The 18,406-nt window shown below is 49.3% G+C and overlaps 1 protein-coding gene across 2 annotated transcripts in view; it reads left to right on the top strand.

The window, feature by feature from the left end:
* Window positions 1-18,406, top strand: part of ass1 (argininosuccinate synthase 1) — a 165,691-nt gene that overhangs the window by 128,740 nt on the left and 18,545 nt on the right. For both annotated transcript variants that reach the window (XM_072488677.1, XM_072488678.1), the window contains exon 12: window positions 14,696-14,827. In XM_072488677.1, the coding sequence (XP_072344778.1) occupies window positions 14,696-14,827 (132 nt within the window). The remainder of the gene's footprint in view (window positions 1-14,695; window positions 14,828-18,406) is intronic.

The following is an 18,406-nucleotide window of genomic DNA, read 5'->3' as shown; positions in this document are numbered from 1 at the left end:
TGGCCACAACTGTCAGATAGCTTTTGCCTCCAGGACGTTGATGGCCACGGAGCATAACTATGAGCACATAGAGAAAGAGGGTCTGGCGGTTGTGTTCGGATTCGAACGTTTTCATCAGTGCATTTGTGGCTGTCATTTTTTCATAATTACTGATCATAAATCAATGCTCGGCCTCTTTCGAGAAGGAAGGCAATGCCACCGATCGCGTCAGCCCGGATCCAGAGGTGGGCTCTGCTTTTGGCTGTGTACTACTATTCTTCGCGCACCGCCCGGGAACACTAGTAGCGAATGCAATTGTGTTTAGTTGTCTTACCCTGCCTGTGGTTTTGGTAGAGCCGCCCACAGCCGATGAAATTGTTGAGCTTATAAATTTCATAGTCACTCTGTCCGTGACAGCCGCCTGCATCCGCAAGTGGACGCAAACCGACCCGGTGCTGGCTAAGGTGCGACATTTGGTTTTGTACAGTGGACCACTACAACAGCTTCCAGTGGAGTTTGAACATAGAACATACAGTTAAAGGCCTTTTCCACCAAGATGTTGGAGCTTGGGCACGAGGGTCAGCGTCCCTCCGAAAGGGCAAGCTTGGATTCTGAAAGACCTTCAAGCAGCACAAATGGGTGTCTCCAAGATGAAAATGCTGGCCAGGAGTTGCTCTGATGGCTGGGATTCGATGCGGACCTTGAGCTCGTAGCCCAGCGCTGCCCTAATTGTCAAGAACATCAAAAGCTTCCGACAGCGCAGCCCCTGCACCTGGGGGAGTGGCCAGGACATCCCTGGGCTCGCAGTCATGCGGACTTCGCTGGTCCGTTTTTAGGATTCATTTTCTCATCTTGGTGGATGTGCAGTCGAAGTAGTTGACGGTCCACAAAATAGCTTCCATCACCTCCCGCGCAATCATTGAATAGTTGTGCACCACTTTTCCGGCCCACGGTATACCGGAGGTGCTCATTACCGACAACGAGGCCACGTTTACCAGTGAGGGGTTCGCTGCATTCAAAGTGACATAGGGTCATCTAGACTCGAAACGTTAGCTCTTTTCTCTCCCTACAGATGCTGCCAGACCTACTGGGATTTTCCAGCATTTTCTCGTTTGGTTTCTCTCTTTGGACTTATAACTATGTTGTATAAAAGGTCGGCCAGACAGAAACTGACCAAAACAAAGAGAGGACCCGGGGAGGTATAACCGGGCCCCATGTAAATGGTTATTCTTATAAATAAACGTCTTCTTTTGTTTACTCATCTAACTCCCCTTGTCTTTTAGTAAACTGCCAATATAAGGTAACTGCAACAATGGTACTAGAACATCTACTCGGCAATGGCTTCTGCAGTTTGATTATTTTAAAAACTAAAATACTGCCAATAAAGTTTCTTTAAATTTGCATTATACCACTGCAGTGTACAGGAGAAGGAAAGGCTTACAGATGCATCTGACCCTTTCCCAGTGTACGCCCTTAATTTCATTTTCTTAATACTTAAACATTAATTTGTTTAGAATATCAAGTAGTGAGGGATGATCTAGAAAGGTGAACTAAAATAAAATAGATTTTTTATTAACAATGGACAGACAGATGCCAAGGGGGCATCTGCTGTCTGTACCTGTGGTTGAAGAGCTGTCGCTGTTGTTCTGAATTCTTGTAAACAGGAGAGCAAAAGATCCTTGAAATGTCAGACTTCATTTCATCTACGAGCCAGATAAGTAGTTGCCAACACTTCGCCTTTGCAGCCCTGTATTCACTAGTCAGATTTGTATCCACAACCTTTTAGCATCAAACCTCTGTCAAAGCAAAGTGCTCCTGCGTCCTGATCCCTACTGCTGACCAGAAACTAGTATTGTAAAAGCATAGCATTTAGCATCATTGTGATATTTAACTTAATTCTGCTGTACTTGATTTAACACTTCAGTTTAGAAGTCATAGAAATTACAGCACAGAAGGAGGCCATTGTGTCTCTGCTGGTGCTAGTTCCTCAGATTGGAGCTATCTACTCTAATTCTATTTCTCTTCCATGCATCCTTTCATATACTTCCTTTTCAAGTACTTTCACAAATTCCTTTTAAATAATGTCCCCAGTCTGCTTCAATAGTCACTTATGATAGAGCATTCGATATTCTAATAATAGTCTATATGAAGCTCCTGCTTCTAGCTTCCCCTGTCGTTCTTCTGGCTTGTGCTGCCTTGTTAGCAATTTGTCAAGCTGTAGCAAGTCTTTCAGTATTTATCTTGAAAAACTATTTATAATTTTGAAAACCTCCTCACTGTCTGTGTGGTGTTTGCACATTCTTCCTGTGTCTGTGTGAGTTTCACCCCTACAACCCAAAGATAAGCAGGGTAGATGGATTGGCTATGCAAAATTGCCCCTTAATTGAAAAAGAAATAATTGGGCGCTTTAAATTTATTTTTAAAAAATAATTTTGAAAACCTCTTACATTCTTCCCTCCCGTCACTTTCTTTGTACTGCTGGTAAAAACCCACTAATTTTCTTTCTAATTATACCATAGAATTCTTAGTGAATTTCCCCTGTGCCGTTTCCATGGCTCTGATACCTTTCCTATAATAGAGTTCCTAGAGCTGCACACAATTTGCAACAATGAAATTATCAGTATATTGTACAAATGCAACATATATTCCATTCCTTTTATATTCTCTGTTATGTATATAAAATATGGAAACACATTTGACCTTAAAAATCTTTATACCTGCACTTCCGATTTTAAAGATCATTATAGATTCTGTATTCTTCAATACTGAAGCTTGCCATCTTTTTTGAAAAATGTACAACTTTGTTTATCTGTATTAAATTAAATCTGCCAAATATCTATCTATGCCTTTTATCTTATTTCCACCTGTAATCCCCTGTATTCTTATTGTTCGTCTTATTCTCTTGTATTGATAGATCATAGAATTTACAGTGCAGAAGGAGGCCATTCAGCCTATCAAGTCTGCACCACCCCGTGGAAAGAGAACTGTACTTAAACCCACACTTCCACACTATCCCCACAACCCAGTAACCCCACCTAACATTTTTGGACACTAAGGGCAATTTGGCACGGCCAATCCACCTAACCTGCACATCTATGGAATGTGGGAGGAAACCGGAGAACCCGGAGGAAACCCACGCAGACATGGGGAGAACATGCAGACTCCTTCTTCTTAACATGTCCTCTAATTTGGTATATCAATAACTTTCATAGCATTTGTCTAGTTGCTATGCCTAGTTATTCATTAAATCAAAAATGTGAACTCTCCAATAAATGATGAAGTAGATTTGTCTAACTACAGAGCAATATAAATTTAGCTTAAAATTCAGTTTTCCTGGGCGAAATTCTCCAGTATCGGCGCGATGTCCGCCGACTGGCGCCCAAAATGGCGCAAATCAGTCGGGCATCGCGAGGCCCCAAAGGTGCGGAATGCTCCGCATCTTTGGGGGCCGAGTCCCAACCTTAAGGGGCTAGGCCTGCGCCGGACGAATTTCCGCCCCGCCAGCTGGCGGAAAAGGCCTTTGGTGCCCCGCCAGCTGGCGCGGAAATGACATCTCCGGGCGGAGCATGCGTGGGACGTCAGCGGCCGCTGACGGCATTCCCGCGCAGTGGAGGGAGTCTCTTCTGCCTCCGCCATGGTGGAGACCGTGGCGAAGGCGGAAGGGAAAGAGTGCCCCATGGCACAGGCCCGCTCGCGGATCGGTGGGCCCCGATCGCGGGCCAGGCCACCGTGGGGGCACCCCCCGGGGCCAGATCGCCCCGTGCCCCCCCCAGGACCCGGAGCCCGCCCGCGCCGCCTTGTTCCGCCGGTAAGGTAGGTGGTTTAATCTACACCGGCGGGACAGGCATTCTAGCAGCGGGACTTCGCCCATCCGGGCTGGAGAATCGCGGGGTGGGGGCCCGCCAACCGGCGCGGCGCGATTCCCGCCCCCGCCGAATATCCGGTGGTGGAGAATTCGGCAACCGGCGGGGGCTGGATTCACGCCAGCGATTCTCCGACCCGGCGGGGGGTCGGAGTATCTCGCCCCAGATGTCAGCTCCAGACCTTGATGGGTTCACACTGGAATGAGAGCCATTTGTCATGGAACAGTGCTGGTTTGTTGGATGTTGAAACCTTGAGAGCAGAACTCAGCTGATCCTAGTTCTCCATGGAGTGGAATAATAATAGGCTGCTCCTTTGCTCAGCCCAAAAAATGAGGCATTAACTGCACTCACCTGAAAAGAGACCCATCCCATATCAAATGCTTGAGAGGTTTTACAAACTGCACAATCACCTTGAGAGTTTCAGCAGGGTGCGTGTGAGATTTGTCAGCATGGTAGCACAAGTGGATAGCACTGTGGCTTCACAGCGCCAGGGTCCCAGGTTCGATTCCTCACTGGGTCACCGTCTGTGCGGAGTCTGCACGTTCTCCCCGTGTCTGCGTGGGTTTCCTCCGGGTGCTCCGGTTTCCTCCCACAGTCCAAAGACGTGCAGGTTAGGTGGATTGGCCATAGGATAAATTGACCTTAGTGACCAAAAAAAAAGGTTAGGAGGGGTTATTGGGTTACGGGGATAGGGTGGAAGTGGGGGCTTAAGTGGGTCGGTGCAGACTCAATGGGCCGAATGGCCTCCTTCTGCACTGTATGTTCTATGTACATTAAGCACCACATACCCTCCCCTTGTTACCAAGTTGCTCCCATCCTCCTAGACAATTACCATCTTGCCGTTCCTGTAATCATTCAACCTCACCCATTACCAAAACCAGTTGTCATTTTTGTGGACATTCCTGCTGTGCCCTCTGTTCCCATACCTATCGATTTGTCCACATCCCTCCTAACCCTGACCCCCTCCCATACTCAAGGCCATCTGTACCCACTTACATGTCCCCCTGCTATGAGACCATCCACTAGCCATCACTGAGCCTAGCACTTCATCGTACCTGATCCAATTCCCTCCTCTGACTGTGTACCCCCCCCCCCCCCCCCCCATTCACAAACCCATCTGACCAAATTATTGAAATCACGGAACATGTCCTTCAGACCCATATCTCCACATTGTTCACTGCCAAGGGAGATCATCCACTACCCTGCAATGGGACCAAGATGTAAGACACGCTTACCCTCCTAAACAAGCCCTGGTACAGTCTGGTTCCAGCCACCCTCCCTTGTCCAGCCGTTACCTCACTTAGCTTGCCTCCAGGTTCAGCCTTCACTACAGCAGCCCCCCCCCCCCCTCCCCCTCTCCCATAGCCTGCCTCCCATGCCCAGTCTCCATTCCACCCATCCCTGCGTAGCTGGTTCCCCTGTCGAGTCTTTGCGCAGGTTGGCTAACCGGAACCTGACCAGCAGTCTCCAAGAAGGCTAAATGTGCAGCAACCCACTTTAAAGCCCAGGAAGAAGTCTGCCTCGCCAAGTGCAAGCCACTTGTATGCAGTTGTAACTATGAATGCCCTAATTCCTCACTGGCAGAGAACTTAATTCTGATGAACTGGCCTTTTAATGAGCATGCATGACATGGGGAATTGAATTTTGACCTCCTGCCAAATTTAGTTCCTTTGCCCGCCAATCTTCCCACTGCAGGTGGAACCAGAAGATTAAGACCATTGTCTTGATTGAGAAAGTGAAAATCTGTGCCACTCATACTGTGGTCATAACAAATCTGACTTGATTATTGGCATGTTGTCAGGTTCATGCCTCATTGTTCAGATGGATTACAATGGTTCATGATGGTTCGCCATTACCTACACAAGGGCAGTTAGGGATGGGCAACAAATGCTGGCCTTGCATATTTAATTTTTTGGGAGATACATTAAATGTCATGTGCGTTTGTGGTAGATGAATTGCTGCAGTTCTGAACCAATTTCTCCTGTTTCCCTGATCAAAGTTATGAATCTTCTGGATATTTTCCCTGTTTTAAAAAAACTGAGTTGAGTGACTCCAATAGCATTTGGTCTCTTACTATCCTTGCTCACACGACAACATCAGGGACCTGCAGAACATCAAATCTGCAAACTGAGTGCCTATCAGCATGAAGTGAACAGATTATTTGACTTGGTTCTGACAAGCAATTACTTAATTTTTACACATGTCATCCTTCATTTCCTGATGGAAGAGAATTCACTGTCTTTAGACAGAAATGCAGTAAGATTACTAGCTTCCAAAGTTTACTTCTCCATCTCTTTTTTTTTTGTTTATCCACCAATAAACTAATTGTCAGATTCACTCAGTATAATGGGTTAGATATTTTAATATAATATTCGTTGTTTATGTTGACTGGCAGATGTAATGAATTTGACTGAAAACTGCTTAAACAATTGCAGTTAGAAAAATTCTCCCGCTAAGAATTAAAGATAAATGTAAAAATCTTTGAAGGAAAGCAAAAGCAAATTCCAATTGTCCCAAGTGATGGCATTTTCCAGTGCCTGCCTTCATTCTGCTTGCATTCTCTCCTAACTCATATGCAGCCCCTCTGCTAATTCAAGCCTCATCAGGTATTCCTCACTTCCAAGGCCACCCTATCCTTAAGGTAAAAGGTATTGAAAAATGATTGTAATAAAGGAATGGTACTCTGAATTGACTCCTGTCCCTGACCCAGTGCTTAACTCTTTATACAATATTATATTTCATCGCACATACATATAATAGTTGATTTTACAAAGCATTACAAATATGCAAAGAACCTTCTGCCTAAATATTAATTCTTTGAATCCCAGGAAATAAGGCCATTTGGAAAATATTTTGCCTAGGCTCAATTAATAATTTATTTAGCATATTAGGTTGAATAAAATCAAGAAATACTCAAGTAATGCTATCTTACACAAGTTGATTTGATTCCTAAAATGTGTGACTGTCTTTATGTTATACCTACGGTGCACTAACTTATTTGCAGTGCTGAATATTAACTAGCACAGCTATTGGGAAAACATGTTGTACTTTTAAGAAATAATATTTGGAATTAGAAATTGGATGGTAACCTTGCAACGATCAAAATAAATTAAGCATTTTTAATATTTTGAATGTGTTATGGTCATCATGGAGGTGGAAGCCATTGATGATAAATTACGTAATTTTTAGTTTTGTCACTCTGGGGTGAATTTAATGCCCTCCCTGATGGCACGCTTTGTAGGGGGGGGCATTTAAGTAGGTAGGAGATTGGTGGTTCGGTGCCCTGTCACCTTCCAGCCAATGCTCCAACTAAGTTTGTGGGACTTAATACCCACTGGGGGACTCTCCAACCTGGAAGCTCAAAAATCAAATCCTGGCATGTTTGCTTGCAGTCTTCCAGGGTAAGAAGGGGTCTCTCGCTCAGAGGCATTCGATGCATGAGGAACCTAGCACCAGGAACGGGGGACTGGCTGAGAGCCCACCCCCCAATTTAGACTTGCTGCTAACTCACCCCTCCCTACCCTCCACAATGACACCCCTTTTGCCAACACTGGGTCCATACTGATCCTTGGCTTCGGGTAAGTGTAGCATCGGCAGTAGCTCCCAGTGCTGGCACTGCAAATCATGGAAGATCTGGGGCGAAATTCTCCCCAAACAGCGCGATGTCCGCCGACTGGTGCCCAAAACGGCGCCAATCAGACGGGCATCGCGCCGCCCCAAAGGTGCGGAATGCTCCGCATCTTTGGGGGCCGAGCCCCAACATTGAGGGGCTAGGCCGACGCCGGAGGGATTTCCGCCCCGCCAGCTGGCGGAAACGGCCTTTGTTGCCCTGCCAGCTGGCGCGGAAATGACATATCGGGGCAGCGCATGCGCGGGAGCGTCAGCGGCCGCTGACAGTTTCCAGCAAGTCTAAGTTGGGGGGTGGACTCTCAGCCAGTCCCCCGTTCCTGATGCTAGGTTCCTCATGCACCGAATGCCTCTGAGCGAGAGACCCCTTCTTACACTGGAAGACTGCAAGCAAACATGCCAGGATTTGATTTTTGAGCTTCCAGATTGGAGAGTCCCCCAGTGGGTATTAAGTCCCACATGCGCAGTGGAGGGAGTCTCTTCCGCCTCCGCCATGGTGGAGACCGTTGCAGAGGCGGAAGGGAAAGTGCCCCCACGGCACAGGCCCGCCCGCGGATTGGTGGGCCCCGATCGCGGGCCAGGCCACCGTGGGGGCACCCCCCGGGGCCAGATCGCCCCGCGCCTCCCCAGGACCCCGGAGCCCGCCCGTGCCGCCTTGTCCCACTGTTCAAAAGGTGGTTTAATCCACGCCGGCGGGACAGGCAATTTATCGGCTGGACTTCGGCCCATCCGGGCCGGAGAATCCAGCGAGGGGGCTCGCCAACCGGCGCGGCCCTATTCCCGCCCCCGCCGAATATCCGGTACCGGAGACTTCGGCAACCAGCGGGGGCGGGATTCACGGCAGCCCCCTGCAATTCTCCGACCCGGCGGGGGGTCGGAGAATCTCGCCCCAGTTCAGTAATTTGGCTCAGTAAGCACTAAGAACTGTTCTAAATTCATCTAAAATCGGATCCTAACAGCTAGCAAAGTAGAGGCCATTTGGCCCATCTGAGCTCATCAACTACAATTTTTTTAAAGTTTACATTCCCTCATGTCACTTATTTCTTGCTTGAATAAGTCAAAGATTTGCACTTCCACTACTCTACACAGAAGGCCATCCCTAGTGCTGACTACTGATTGTGTGGTGGAAAAGAAAATGCTGATTTACTGTTTGTTCACTTGGCGCTACTAATGCACGCCAATTTCACCATGAGTCTGTGGTCGTCTGATCTGAATCCACTCCAGGTCAAAATGAAGAAAGTTTCCTCATTGACCTGGCTGTAAGGGTCCTTTCTGAAGTGAGTTTGGGCGGTCTCGGCACAGTTCCTTGTACTTACTGGTCCATGTTACAAAACTACCTATAATTCAGCACAAATTGGCACTAAATTGCCAGTCTCAGAGAGATTACAAAGATATCTCTCTCTCTTGAGAGCAGGCTGTCAGACGGAACATGCTCTCAGACAGGGAATGTGGATTGTGGAGGAGGGGACTTAAAATCTGTGCAGATGATTTTCTCCCTGTGCTGTGTATCATGACATTGTAAACAAATTAAATGGGTTTGTGATTCCTATGTATGAAATCTTCCAGCAACAGAGAGAAGAATACATTTTAAAGTAGGATTTTTGTTATTTTATTTGAAGCACGGGATCATTATAGGAATAGTACTTTACAAATCATTTTACAAGTCACCATTTTTTTTAATGGTGTTTTTTTTTTGTTGCGTTTTAGGTCAGTCTTTGATGACCTGTGCTTCAGAACCATGGAGCAGCACCTTGTACACCTCCCACTTAATGGGCTGAAAATGTTAGAGACTCTGCAATGTTAGTTATAAATAACATACAGTTACCATGAAAATGTTACCTTTCTATTAAGCTAACATTTTCTGTATTATGCAGAAGCTTTCAAACCCCCAGAGATCCCTGCTTGAAAAGACAAAGTGGTTATGCAGTAACTCTTACAATTGTAAATAATAATAGGACAGGATCCAATTTGCATTGCACAATGAATCACAGTTTATAAAGTCCCACTGTAAGTGAGGATTACCCACTGTTCTGCCAAACTGAAGTTTGTACTGATTGTTTTACACTGTGGCTTTTAGAATGTGATTCAAGTTTACATTTTATGTTGTATAGCTTGAATATTTGAAATAATGACGATTTAAAAAATTTAAATCCGTGCCATGACAACTTTTAACTTCATAATGCCAGTGTACCACAATTTGACATGTTCAAATTCAACTGGACTTCATAAGCTTAGGAAATAACATCCCAGTTTGATATCTTGGGCGAGATTCTCCGACCCCCCGCCGGGTCGGAGAATCGGCGGGGACTGGCGTGAAACCCGCCCCCGCCGGTTGCCGAATTCTCCGGCACCGGAAATTCAGCGGGGGCGGGAATCGCGCCGCGCCGGTTGGCAGGCCCCCCCCCCCTGTGATTCTCCGGCCCAGATGGGCAGAAGTCCCGCTGCTAGAATGCGTGTCCCGCCGTCGTGGATTAAACCACCTCTCTTACCGGCGGGACAGGGCGGCGCGGGCGGGCTCCAGGGTCCTGGGGGGGGCGTGTGGCGATCTGGCCCCGGGGGATGCCCCCACGGTGGCCTGGCCTGCGATCGGGGCCCACCGATCCGCGGGCGGGCCTGTGCCGTGTGGGCACTCTTTTCCTTCCGCCTTCGCCACGGTCTCCACCATGGCGGAGGCGGAAGAGACTCCCTCCACATCGCATGCGCGGGTATGCCGTGAGCGGCCGCTAACGCTCCCGCGCATGCGCCGCCCGGCAATGTCATTTCCGCGCCAGCTGGCAGGGCACCAAAGGCCTTTTCCGCCAGCTGGCGGAGCGGAAATCAGTCCGGCTCGCGCCTAGCCCCGCAAGATTAGGGCTCAGCCCCCCAAGATGCGGAGGATTCCGCACCTTTGGGGCGGCGTGATGCCGGACTGATTTGCGCCGTTTTTGGCGCCGGTCAGCGGACATCGCGCCGATGCCGGAGAATTTCGCCCCTTATTTTCAGAACTTGTGAACTTAAAACATAAAAACAGATGTCGTGAACGGGTCAGAGTTCACCAATTACGTGCATACTGAGAAATTCCTTTTAAACTGTCACCATGTTTTAAATTTTTTATTTCCATACTCATTATTTGGGAATGTTTCAGGGAGTGAAATTGCATTTATTTTCTTGGTGGAAAACTGGCACAGAAAGTTATAAAAGCTCAGGAGACCCGAGAAGCTAAATCCAAATCCAAACGGTAATTTATTTTCCACCAAATGAAAAGGCCACAACGCTGGACACAGCACAAAGGTCCCAACTGGGACTACCGATCATGCCGGTCCCAATCTGGGGCGGTTTTTATGAGGTGATTTCCACGAGCCCCAGCTGATCGGCCTCCACCCATTAGCGTGGAGCTCTTATTCCACAAGTCCCATGGACTTAAGTTGTCCCCGTGGGTCCCATGAGGGTTATTACAGGTCCAATTTTGGGTGACAATCTCCTAAGCCCAAACATATTCAGAAACATATCTACATCTATGTTGATTCGGCTGCTGTTAGGGCATTCCTCGCAATTGTTTAAAATATCTGTTAGACCTGGATATGCTAGTAAGGGGCTTAATGCTTCTTTAAGGACTTGCACTGGAAATTTGTTTGCTATGAACTTGGTAGGCAAAGTGCGCTGCATCCAGGATCATTGGTTTTCATGCTGCTTATGGACAGTGCACACCCAAATTTCTAACTGGTAATCTCCTTATATTATCAAGTGGAGCCATTTGCAAATACATTTTTTATATCAGCATTGAGAATGAAAATTGAGCAAAAGACCAGGGGTGGTATTCTCTGTCCCGCCGCATCGGTTTTTTGGTCTGGCCGTCCCCGCCGGCAGCGGGATCCCCGTCCCGCCAGTCGGCCAATGGGGGGGGGGGGGGCGATTCTCCGAGCCCCGCTGCGGGCCAGAGAATCGCTGCAAACACGCCACGACTCCCGGACGCTGGCACGCGATTCTCTGAGGTGCGGAGAATCGCCGCCATTTGCGCCGGCACGTTTGACGCGGCGGCGGCGGGCCGCTGGAATCGGCGGGGCCGCCGATTCTCCGGCCCGGATGGGCCAATCAGCTGCGCGGATACGACAGAGTCCCACCGGCGCCGTTCACCCCTGGTCGCTGCCGGCGGGAACTCTGCGCAAAGGGTCGGGGGTGGCCTGTGGGGGGAGGGGGGGGCCTCGGGGCCTCCATCCCCAGGGGGGGGCCTCCGATGGGGTCTGGCCCGCGACCCCCCCCCCCCCCAAACCCCCGGGCCTACTTTCCTGCGTGGCCGGCCCCTGAACGCCAAGGCCATGTTGAGTCGGGGCCGGTGCGCATAAGAAGTCCCCAGCGCATGCGCAGGTTGGTGCGGCCCAACTGCACATGTGCAGGTTGGCTTGGCGCCGGGAAGGGAGGCTGGAGCGGCGTGAACCAGGGGGCCCGAATCGGTCGTCACCGTGCCCGTTTCGCGCTATTGTGAAGCACGACGGCGCGAACACTTGGGCTCCATTTGGGAGAATCGCCACCGGGGTTTCCCATTGTGGGCATCCCATGCCGTTGGGAAATCTGCTGATGTGAGTGCGCTGCTTGCGAAACCGAGGATCCCGCCGGTGGAGAATCCAGCCCCAGTTTCTTTGTTTTAAATTCATATGCTGTGAGAGTGTTGCCCCTTGAGGGAGAGTCATGGCCAGAAGGCATAATCTCAGAGTAAGGGGCTGCCGATTTTAAGACCGAGATGAGGAGGAATTTCTCTGAGGGTAGGGAATCTGTGGAATTCCTTACCGCAGAGAGCTGTAGAGACTGGGTTATTGAATATGTTCAAAGCTGAGATAGACACTTTAAATCAGTAAGTGAATCGAGGGTTCGGGGGATATGGTGGGAAAGTGGAGTTCAGGATTATCAGATCGGGGCGTCATTCTCCGACCACCCGCCGGGTTGGAGAATCGCCGGGGGCTGCCGTGAATCCAAACCCCGCCGGTTACCAAAGTCTCCGGTACCGGATATTCGGTGGGGGCGGGAATCGGGCCGCGCCGGTTGGCGGGCCCCCCCGCTCGATTCTCCGGCCCGAATGGGCCGAAGTCCCGCCGATAAATTGCCTGTCCTGCCGGCGTGGATTAAACCACCTTTTGAACGGCGGGACAAGGCGGCGTGGGTGGGCTCCGGGGTCCTGGGGGGGGCGCGGGGCGATCTGGCCCCGGGGGGTGCCCCCACGGTGGCCTGGCCCGCAATCGGGGCCCACCGATCCGCGGGCGGGCCTGTGCCGTGGGGGCACTCTTTCCCTTCCGCCTCCGCCACGGTCTCAACCATGGCGGAGGCGGAAGAGACTCCCTCCACTGCGCACGCGTGGGAAACTGTCAGCGGCCGCTGACGCTCCCGCGCATGTGATGCCCGGGGATGTCATTTCCGCGCCAGCTGGCGGGGCAACAAAGGCCGTTTCCGCCAGCTGGCGGGGCGGAAATTCCTCCGGCGTCGGCCTAGCCCCTCAATGTTGGGGCTCAGCCCCCAAAGATGCGGAGCATTCCGCACCTTTGGGGCGGCGCGATGCCCGTCTGATTGGCGCCGTTTTGGGCGCCAGTCGGCGGACATCGCGCCATTTTGGGAGAATTTCGCCCCAGATCAGTCATGATCTCATTGAATGGCGGAACAAACTCGATGGACCGAATGACCTACTACTGCTCCTGCATCCTATGATTACTGACAAACATTTATTATTTCACTTCTTTAGTTTCTTTGTTCTGGTGTCATGGAGATAAAGGGTAATAAAAGCGACCATGAAAGTGTTTGACATCATGTACTCTTACTCCTCTAAAGTTTGCTGCTGATAATTCAAAGTTGTTTTCGTACCAAACAAATTTGAATTGTCCAGCAGTTATGCATATTATGAAGATTCCAGTTTTGATCCTTATCCTGCGGTGTTACATTACCATTGCCATGATAGAGATCCTCTGTGGGTGGGACTTTCTGGCCCTTCCCGCTGGTGGAATCTTACAGTCCTGCCTAATACGACTCCCCTGCAGCGGGTTCACCAGAGGCGGGATTGTCAAGCCATGCAAAACGGGGCAGACATCGACAGAACCCAACAATCCGACTGGCAGCCAATGGCAAGCCGCTTCTGCAACCAGAAAACACGCCGCGGTAAGGGGGGGGGGGCTAGAAATTCCCACCCTGTGTGAATGTTGGATGATGGCAGGAACAGGCATAGTTGTGATGCTTTCCATAGTTAATACTCTGTTAACATTAGGAAATGAAGTTCGCACATCAAGGATGGCCAACTGGGTGAGGGATTGTAGCATGACTGGTTGCAGTCAATCTGTATCTCAACAATAAGCCAACAACATTAGGTGAGGGGGAAATATATCACCCAGTCCCTTCTCTAGAAACGTGTCTGATTTTGAAAAATTGGGAAGAACTCATACTCTAAAACCACATATATAAACTGGCAAAAATTGAACATTTAAGCCCCTAAAAGAAATCGAGAAGTTTTAGTGGTAATGCAGAATACGTATTATTTGCAGGAATTAAAAGAAAAATATTGAGAAATAGCAAAAGGAATATCCATAGGTTAACAAGTTGATTGGTGAAATGTTTACAAATTTTCATGTTAAATTTATGAAGATCAGACTGAATGCAGCTGTGTTTCTGAAGAAAATGTGCATTTTTGCACCTGAAAAGCATTTACTCATACTTAAGGTGGCTAAATAAACTGTATTGTCACAACTTGCCATGTCGAGATAAATCTGCTTACTTTTGTTTTTATTTTAACAATTTATCTCCTTATACACTACTGACTGCAAAACCTAGGAGCAGCTCAGAGCTGTATTTTACAAACCTAATCAGATTTTTCCAAGTGCTTTCCCTTTGAACGGATAAAGAGGAGATCCTGCACTGAGGACTTGGTGACAGCTTAATTTTCACAGCTGAGTTTCTCTCTGCTCACTGGCAGTTGTTTAATTACAGGCTTTCAGGGAGGCCACTGGGCATACATTGAGGGGGATCAGTGCTTAAACCCTGTCATTTAGTCAGAATGAGTGCAGATAGAACAAGGAATCTGGAAATTTTCACTGCAAGGTGTGAAGTGGACTGTCTGAGTCCCAGGGAGGAGATAATGACAGATGCATTTTAGAGCAAGCTGGGACTGAATGGTGCCCAACTCTGTTTCTGTCAGAAAAGTGATTATTTTTGTCACTCAACAATAATTTTTTGTGCTGTTTTTCTTTTTCTTTCTTCTCTCGGTAAATGGTTAGGTATCTATGAGACCCCAGGTGGGACAATTCTGTATCAAGCTCATGTGGACATTGAGGCCTTCACCATGGACAAGGAAGTGAGGAAAATCAAGCAGCAACTGTCACTGAAGTTTTCCGAACAGCTGTACAATGGTAAGCAACGAAAACGATGGAAAATCATCAGATTTAAGGGCTACAATGCTGTTAAGATAAACCAGTCACACCGCTTAAACCTCTTAGTTCTGTTTATGGTACTATATCATTCCTGAAATTTACCTGCGGGACTCAAGTGGCAATTCAAGGGGCATACCACCAAGGCTGCCCCATATGCCATGCAAAGCAACAGAGGAAATATAATTATTGGTATTTGTTCAAGGTTTCTTTTTACTTATTCTACAAAATTCACAGGTTTCTTTGAGGAAAGATAGAAATATCTATCTCTCTCTTTCACATACATGAACTCAACAACAGATTATATTTCTATCGTCCTTTTAACATAATAGAATGCCCTAATGTGTGCCACAGGAGCACTATAAAACAAAATATGATACCAAACAAAATAAGGTGATATTGGTCAGATGACCAAAAGCTCGGTTAAAGAGGTAGATTTTAAGAAGTCCCTTAAAGGAGGAAAGAGTGATAGAGAGGGTATTCTAGAGCTAGGCCCAAGGCAACTGAAGGCACAGCCACCAAAGGTGAAACAATTAAAATTGGGGATTAGAGAAGTGCAGATGGCTCAGAAGGCAGTGAAGGTGGAACAGGGGTGAACCATGAAGGAATTTGAAAACCAGGATGGGAATTTTAAAATCAAAATATTGCTTGACCAGGAGCCAGTGAGCAGAGGAGTGATGTGGGAATGGGACTTGCAGCAAGTTAAGGCATGGGCAGTAGAATTTTGGATGGCATCTAGTTTACAGAGACGAGGGCAGCACGGTGACTCGGTGGTTAGCCCTGCTGCCTCACGGTGCCGAGGATCTGATTCGATCCAGGTCCTAGGTCACTGTCCATATGGAGTTTGCATATTCTCCCCGTGTCTGCTAAACTCTATCAGGGGACAGCCAGTGGTTACAGCTATGGCCCAGTTGCAGTTATGGGTCCACAAAAGAGGGGCCCTCACATGACCCATCACACCCCCCTACTCCGCCTTCTTGCCCTGAGCCCACCAAATTGACCTGGACATAGTTAGCCCCACTGCCAACTCAGAATCCCAGTCAGTGTGGTAAGGGGGAGCCTGAATAATCCAGTAATAATTAATAATTGGCTGCCAGGCAGCCCTTATTGAACATCGTTCAGGGTCGGGATCATCACAGTGATTTGTCATGAAGGCTGATGACACCAAATTGCGTGCCTGCCAACCTCTGATCTACCAACCAGCCCCACATCACTTAAAAATTCCAGCCCTCTGTCAGCCAGGGACTTTGATAGTACGAAAGTCTGTTGGAGAGTCTGTGAGAAATGAACTGGGATTGTAATAGAAAGATACTTCCATTTTTTCTCATCACGTCAAGAATCACGGACGTCATTCTCCGACCCGCTGGGGGGTCGGAGAATGGCCGTTGGCCGCCGTGAATCCCGCCCCCGCCGGTTGCCGAAGTCTCCGGTACCGGAGATTGGGCGGGGGCGGGAATCGGGCCGCGCCGTTTGACGGGCCCCCCCCGCTCAATTCTCCGGCCTGGATGGGCCGAAGTCCCGCCGAGAAATTGCCTGTCCCGCCGGCGTAAATTAAAGGCGGCGTGGGCGGGCTCCGGGGTCCTGGGGGGGGGGGGGGGGGGGGCGGGGTGGCGCGGGGTGATCTGACCACGGGGGTGCCCCCACGGTGGCCTGGCCCGCGATCGGGGCCCACCGATCCGCGGGCGGGCCTGTGCCGTGGGGGCACTCTTTCCCTTCCGCCTCCGCCACTGTGCATGCGCGGGAAACTCAGCGGCCGCTGACACTCCCGCGCATGCGCCGCCCAGGGATGTCATTTCCGCGCCAGCTGGCGGGGCAACAAACGCCGTTTCCGCCAGCTGGCAGGGCGGAAATCCCTCCGGCGTCGGCCTAGCCCCTCAATGTCGGGGCTCGGCCCCCAAAGATGCGGAGCATTCCGCACCTTTGGGGCGGCGCGATGCCCATCTGATTGGCGCCGTTTTGGGCGCCAGTCGGCGGACATCGCGCCGTTGGGGGAGAATTTCGCCCCACATTTTAACAAAACAGAAATTGACCTCAACTACTGCAAAGTGCTAGCCCCACAACTGGAAGAAGAGCTGTTTCTATATGAAGAACCTCTAATTGCTGCAATTCGCCTACTACTTCAAGGATTATTTGCTTTTGTCAGTGCTCCCTGTTGATGAAATGAATATTTTAAACAGATTTAAACTGGTAAATCCTCCTTCTAGGTACAGCCCAGGTGTTTAATCCTATTGTCTTTGAGAGAGCTTGAAGTTAATAGGATTTATTTTATTAATGTTTGGATGTTGGTTACAAAGAAATAACGCAAGTTTAGAAAAGTAAGGTGAGATCAATGACAGAAAGAACTTTGTTTAGAACTGGATATGAAAGGAATGTAATCTCTGCACCTGTAAATAAGCAACAGTCCCACATTTCTAATCACACTGAGGTAATTGTTCTAAGCAATGAGCTTCCACTGAGTCACATTCTTGCTGGGGGAATACCAATCACACTGAGAATGACCTTCCTTTAAAATGTTTGTGATATCATGATACAGTGTCAGTCAGATGATCTTGTGATCCCACCTGCTCCTGGACAGTACATAGTCTTGTATTACTTCGGAGAGTCAGTCTGCCCCAGCATACAGTTAAATATTCTCATGCATCAGCCTCACTACCTAAAAGTGTCTAAAAAATTAATTTGAGCGCAGCAGGCAAGGTTAGCATTTAGTGCCCATTCCAAATTCCCCATGAGGAGGTAGTAGTCGGCCATCTTCGTGAACTGCTGCAGTCTTATGGTGTAGGTAAACCCATGGTGTTATGAGGGAGGGAGGTCCAGGATCTCAACCCAGTGAAGGAATGGTGATATAGGGCTTGATTTTTCATCTTTCATGTGGATAGCGTGAGGCAGGATAGGATTTTCTTTGGCAGGGGGGGATGCTATCAGGAATTGGGTCTGCTGTCCCTGGAAAGAGCAGAGGAGAGCTGGTTAAAAAAGCCCTCCTCGGTGCTCTGTGACTGCATACCAGTTATAATAGAAAGAACGGCTCTCCAGCCCTCCCCCTTGAAATCATCTCACTTCCCCCACCCACTCGACATGACCCATACATGTCCTGAGGCTGAGATTGGCCTCTAACAATCACAGCCATCTTCATTTGTATTAGGCATTCCTCCTGATGTTGCTAAGAGTCCTTGATGCCAAACTGGGCCAATGGTGCCTTGATGTCAAGGACATTCACTCTCACCTCGGGCGGGATTCTCCGACCCCCCCCGCCAGGTCGGAGAATCGCCGGGGGGCAGCGTGAATCCCGCCCTGACGCCGACTGCCAGATTCTCAGCGGGGGCAGGAATCGCTTCGCGCCGGTGTTGGCAGTGGCCCCCATGACGATTCACCCCCTGCGATGGGCCGAGTGGCCGCCCGTTTTTGGCCAGTCCCGCCGGCGTGAAATACACCAGGTCCTTACCGGCAGGACCTGGCTCTGCGGGCGGCCTGTAGAGTCCTCGAGGGGGCGCAGGGGGATCTGGCCCCGGGGGGGGGGGGGGGGGGGGGGGGGGGGGGGGGGGGGGGGGGCCCTACGGTGACCTG

This window comes from Scyliorhinus torazame, chromosome 22 (assembly GCF_047496885.1).
Source record: "Scyliorhinus torazame isolate Kashiwa2021f chromosome 22, sScyTor2.1, whole genome shotgun sequence".
Taxonomy (NCBI): domain Eukaryota; kingdom Metazoa; phylum Chordata; class Chondrichthyes; order Carcharhiniformes; family Scyliorhinidae; genus Scyliorhinus; species Scyliorhinus torazame.
The sequence above is the reverse complement of the archived record's forward strand: the minus strand, read 5'-3'. Positions and strand labels throughout refer to the sequence as shown.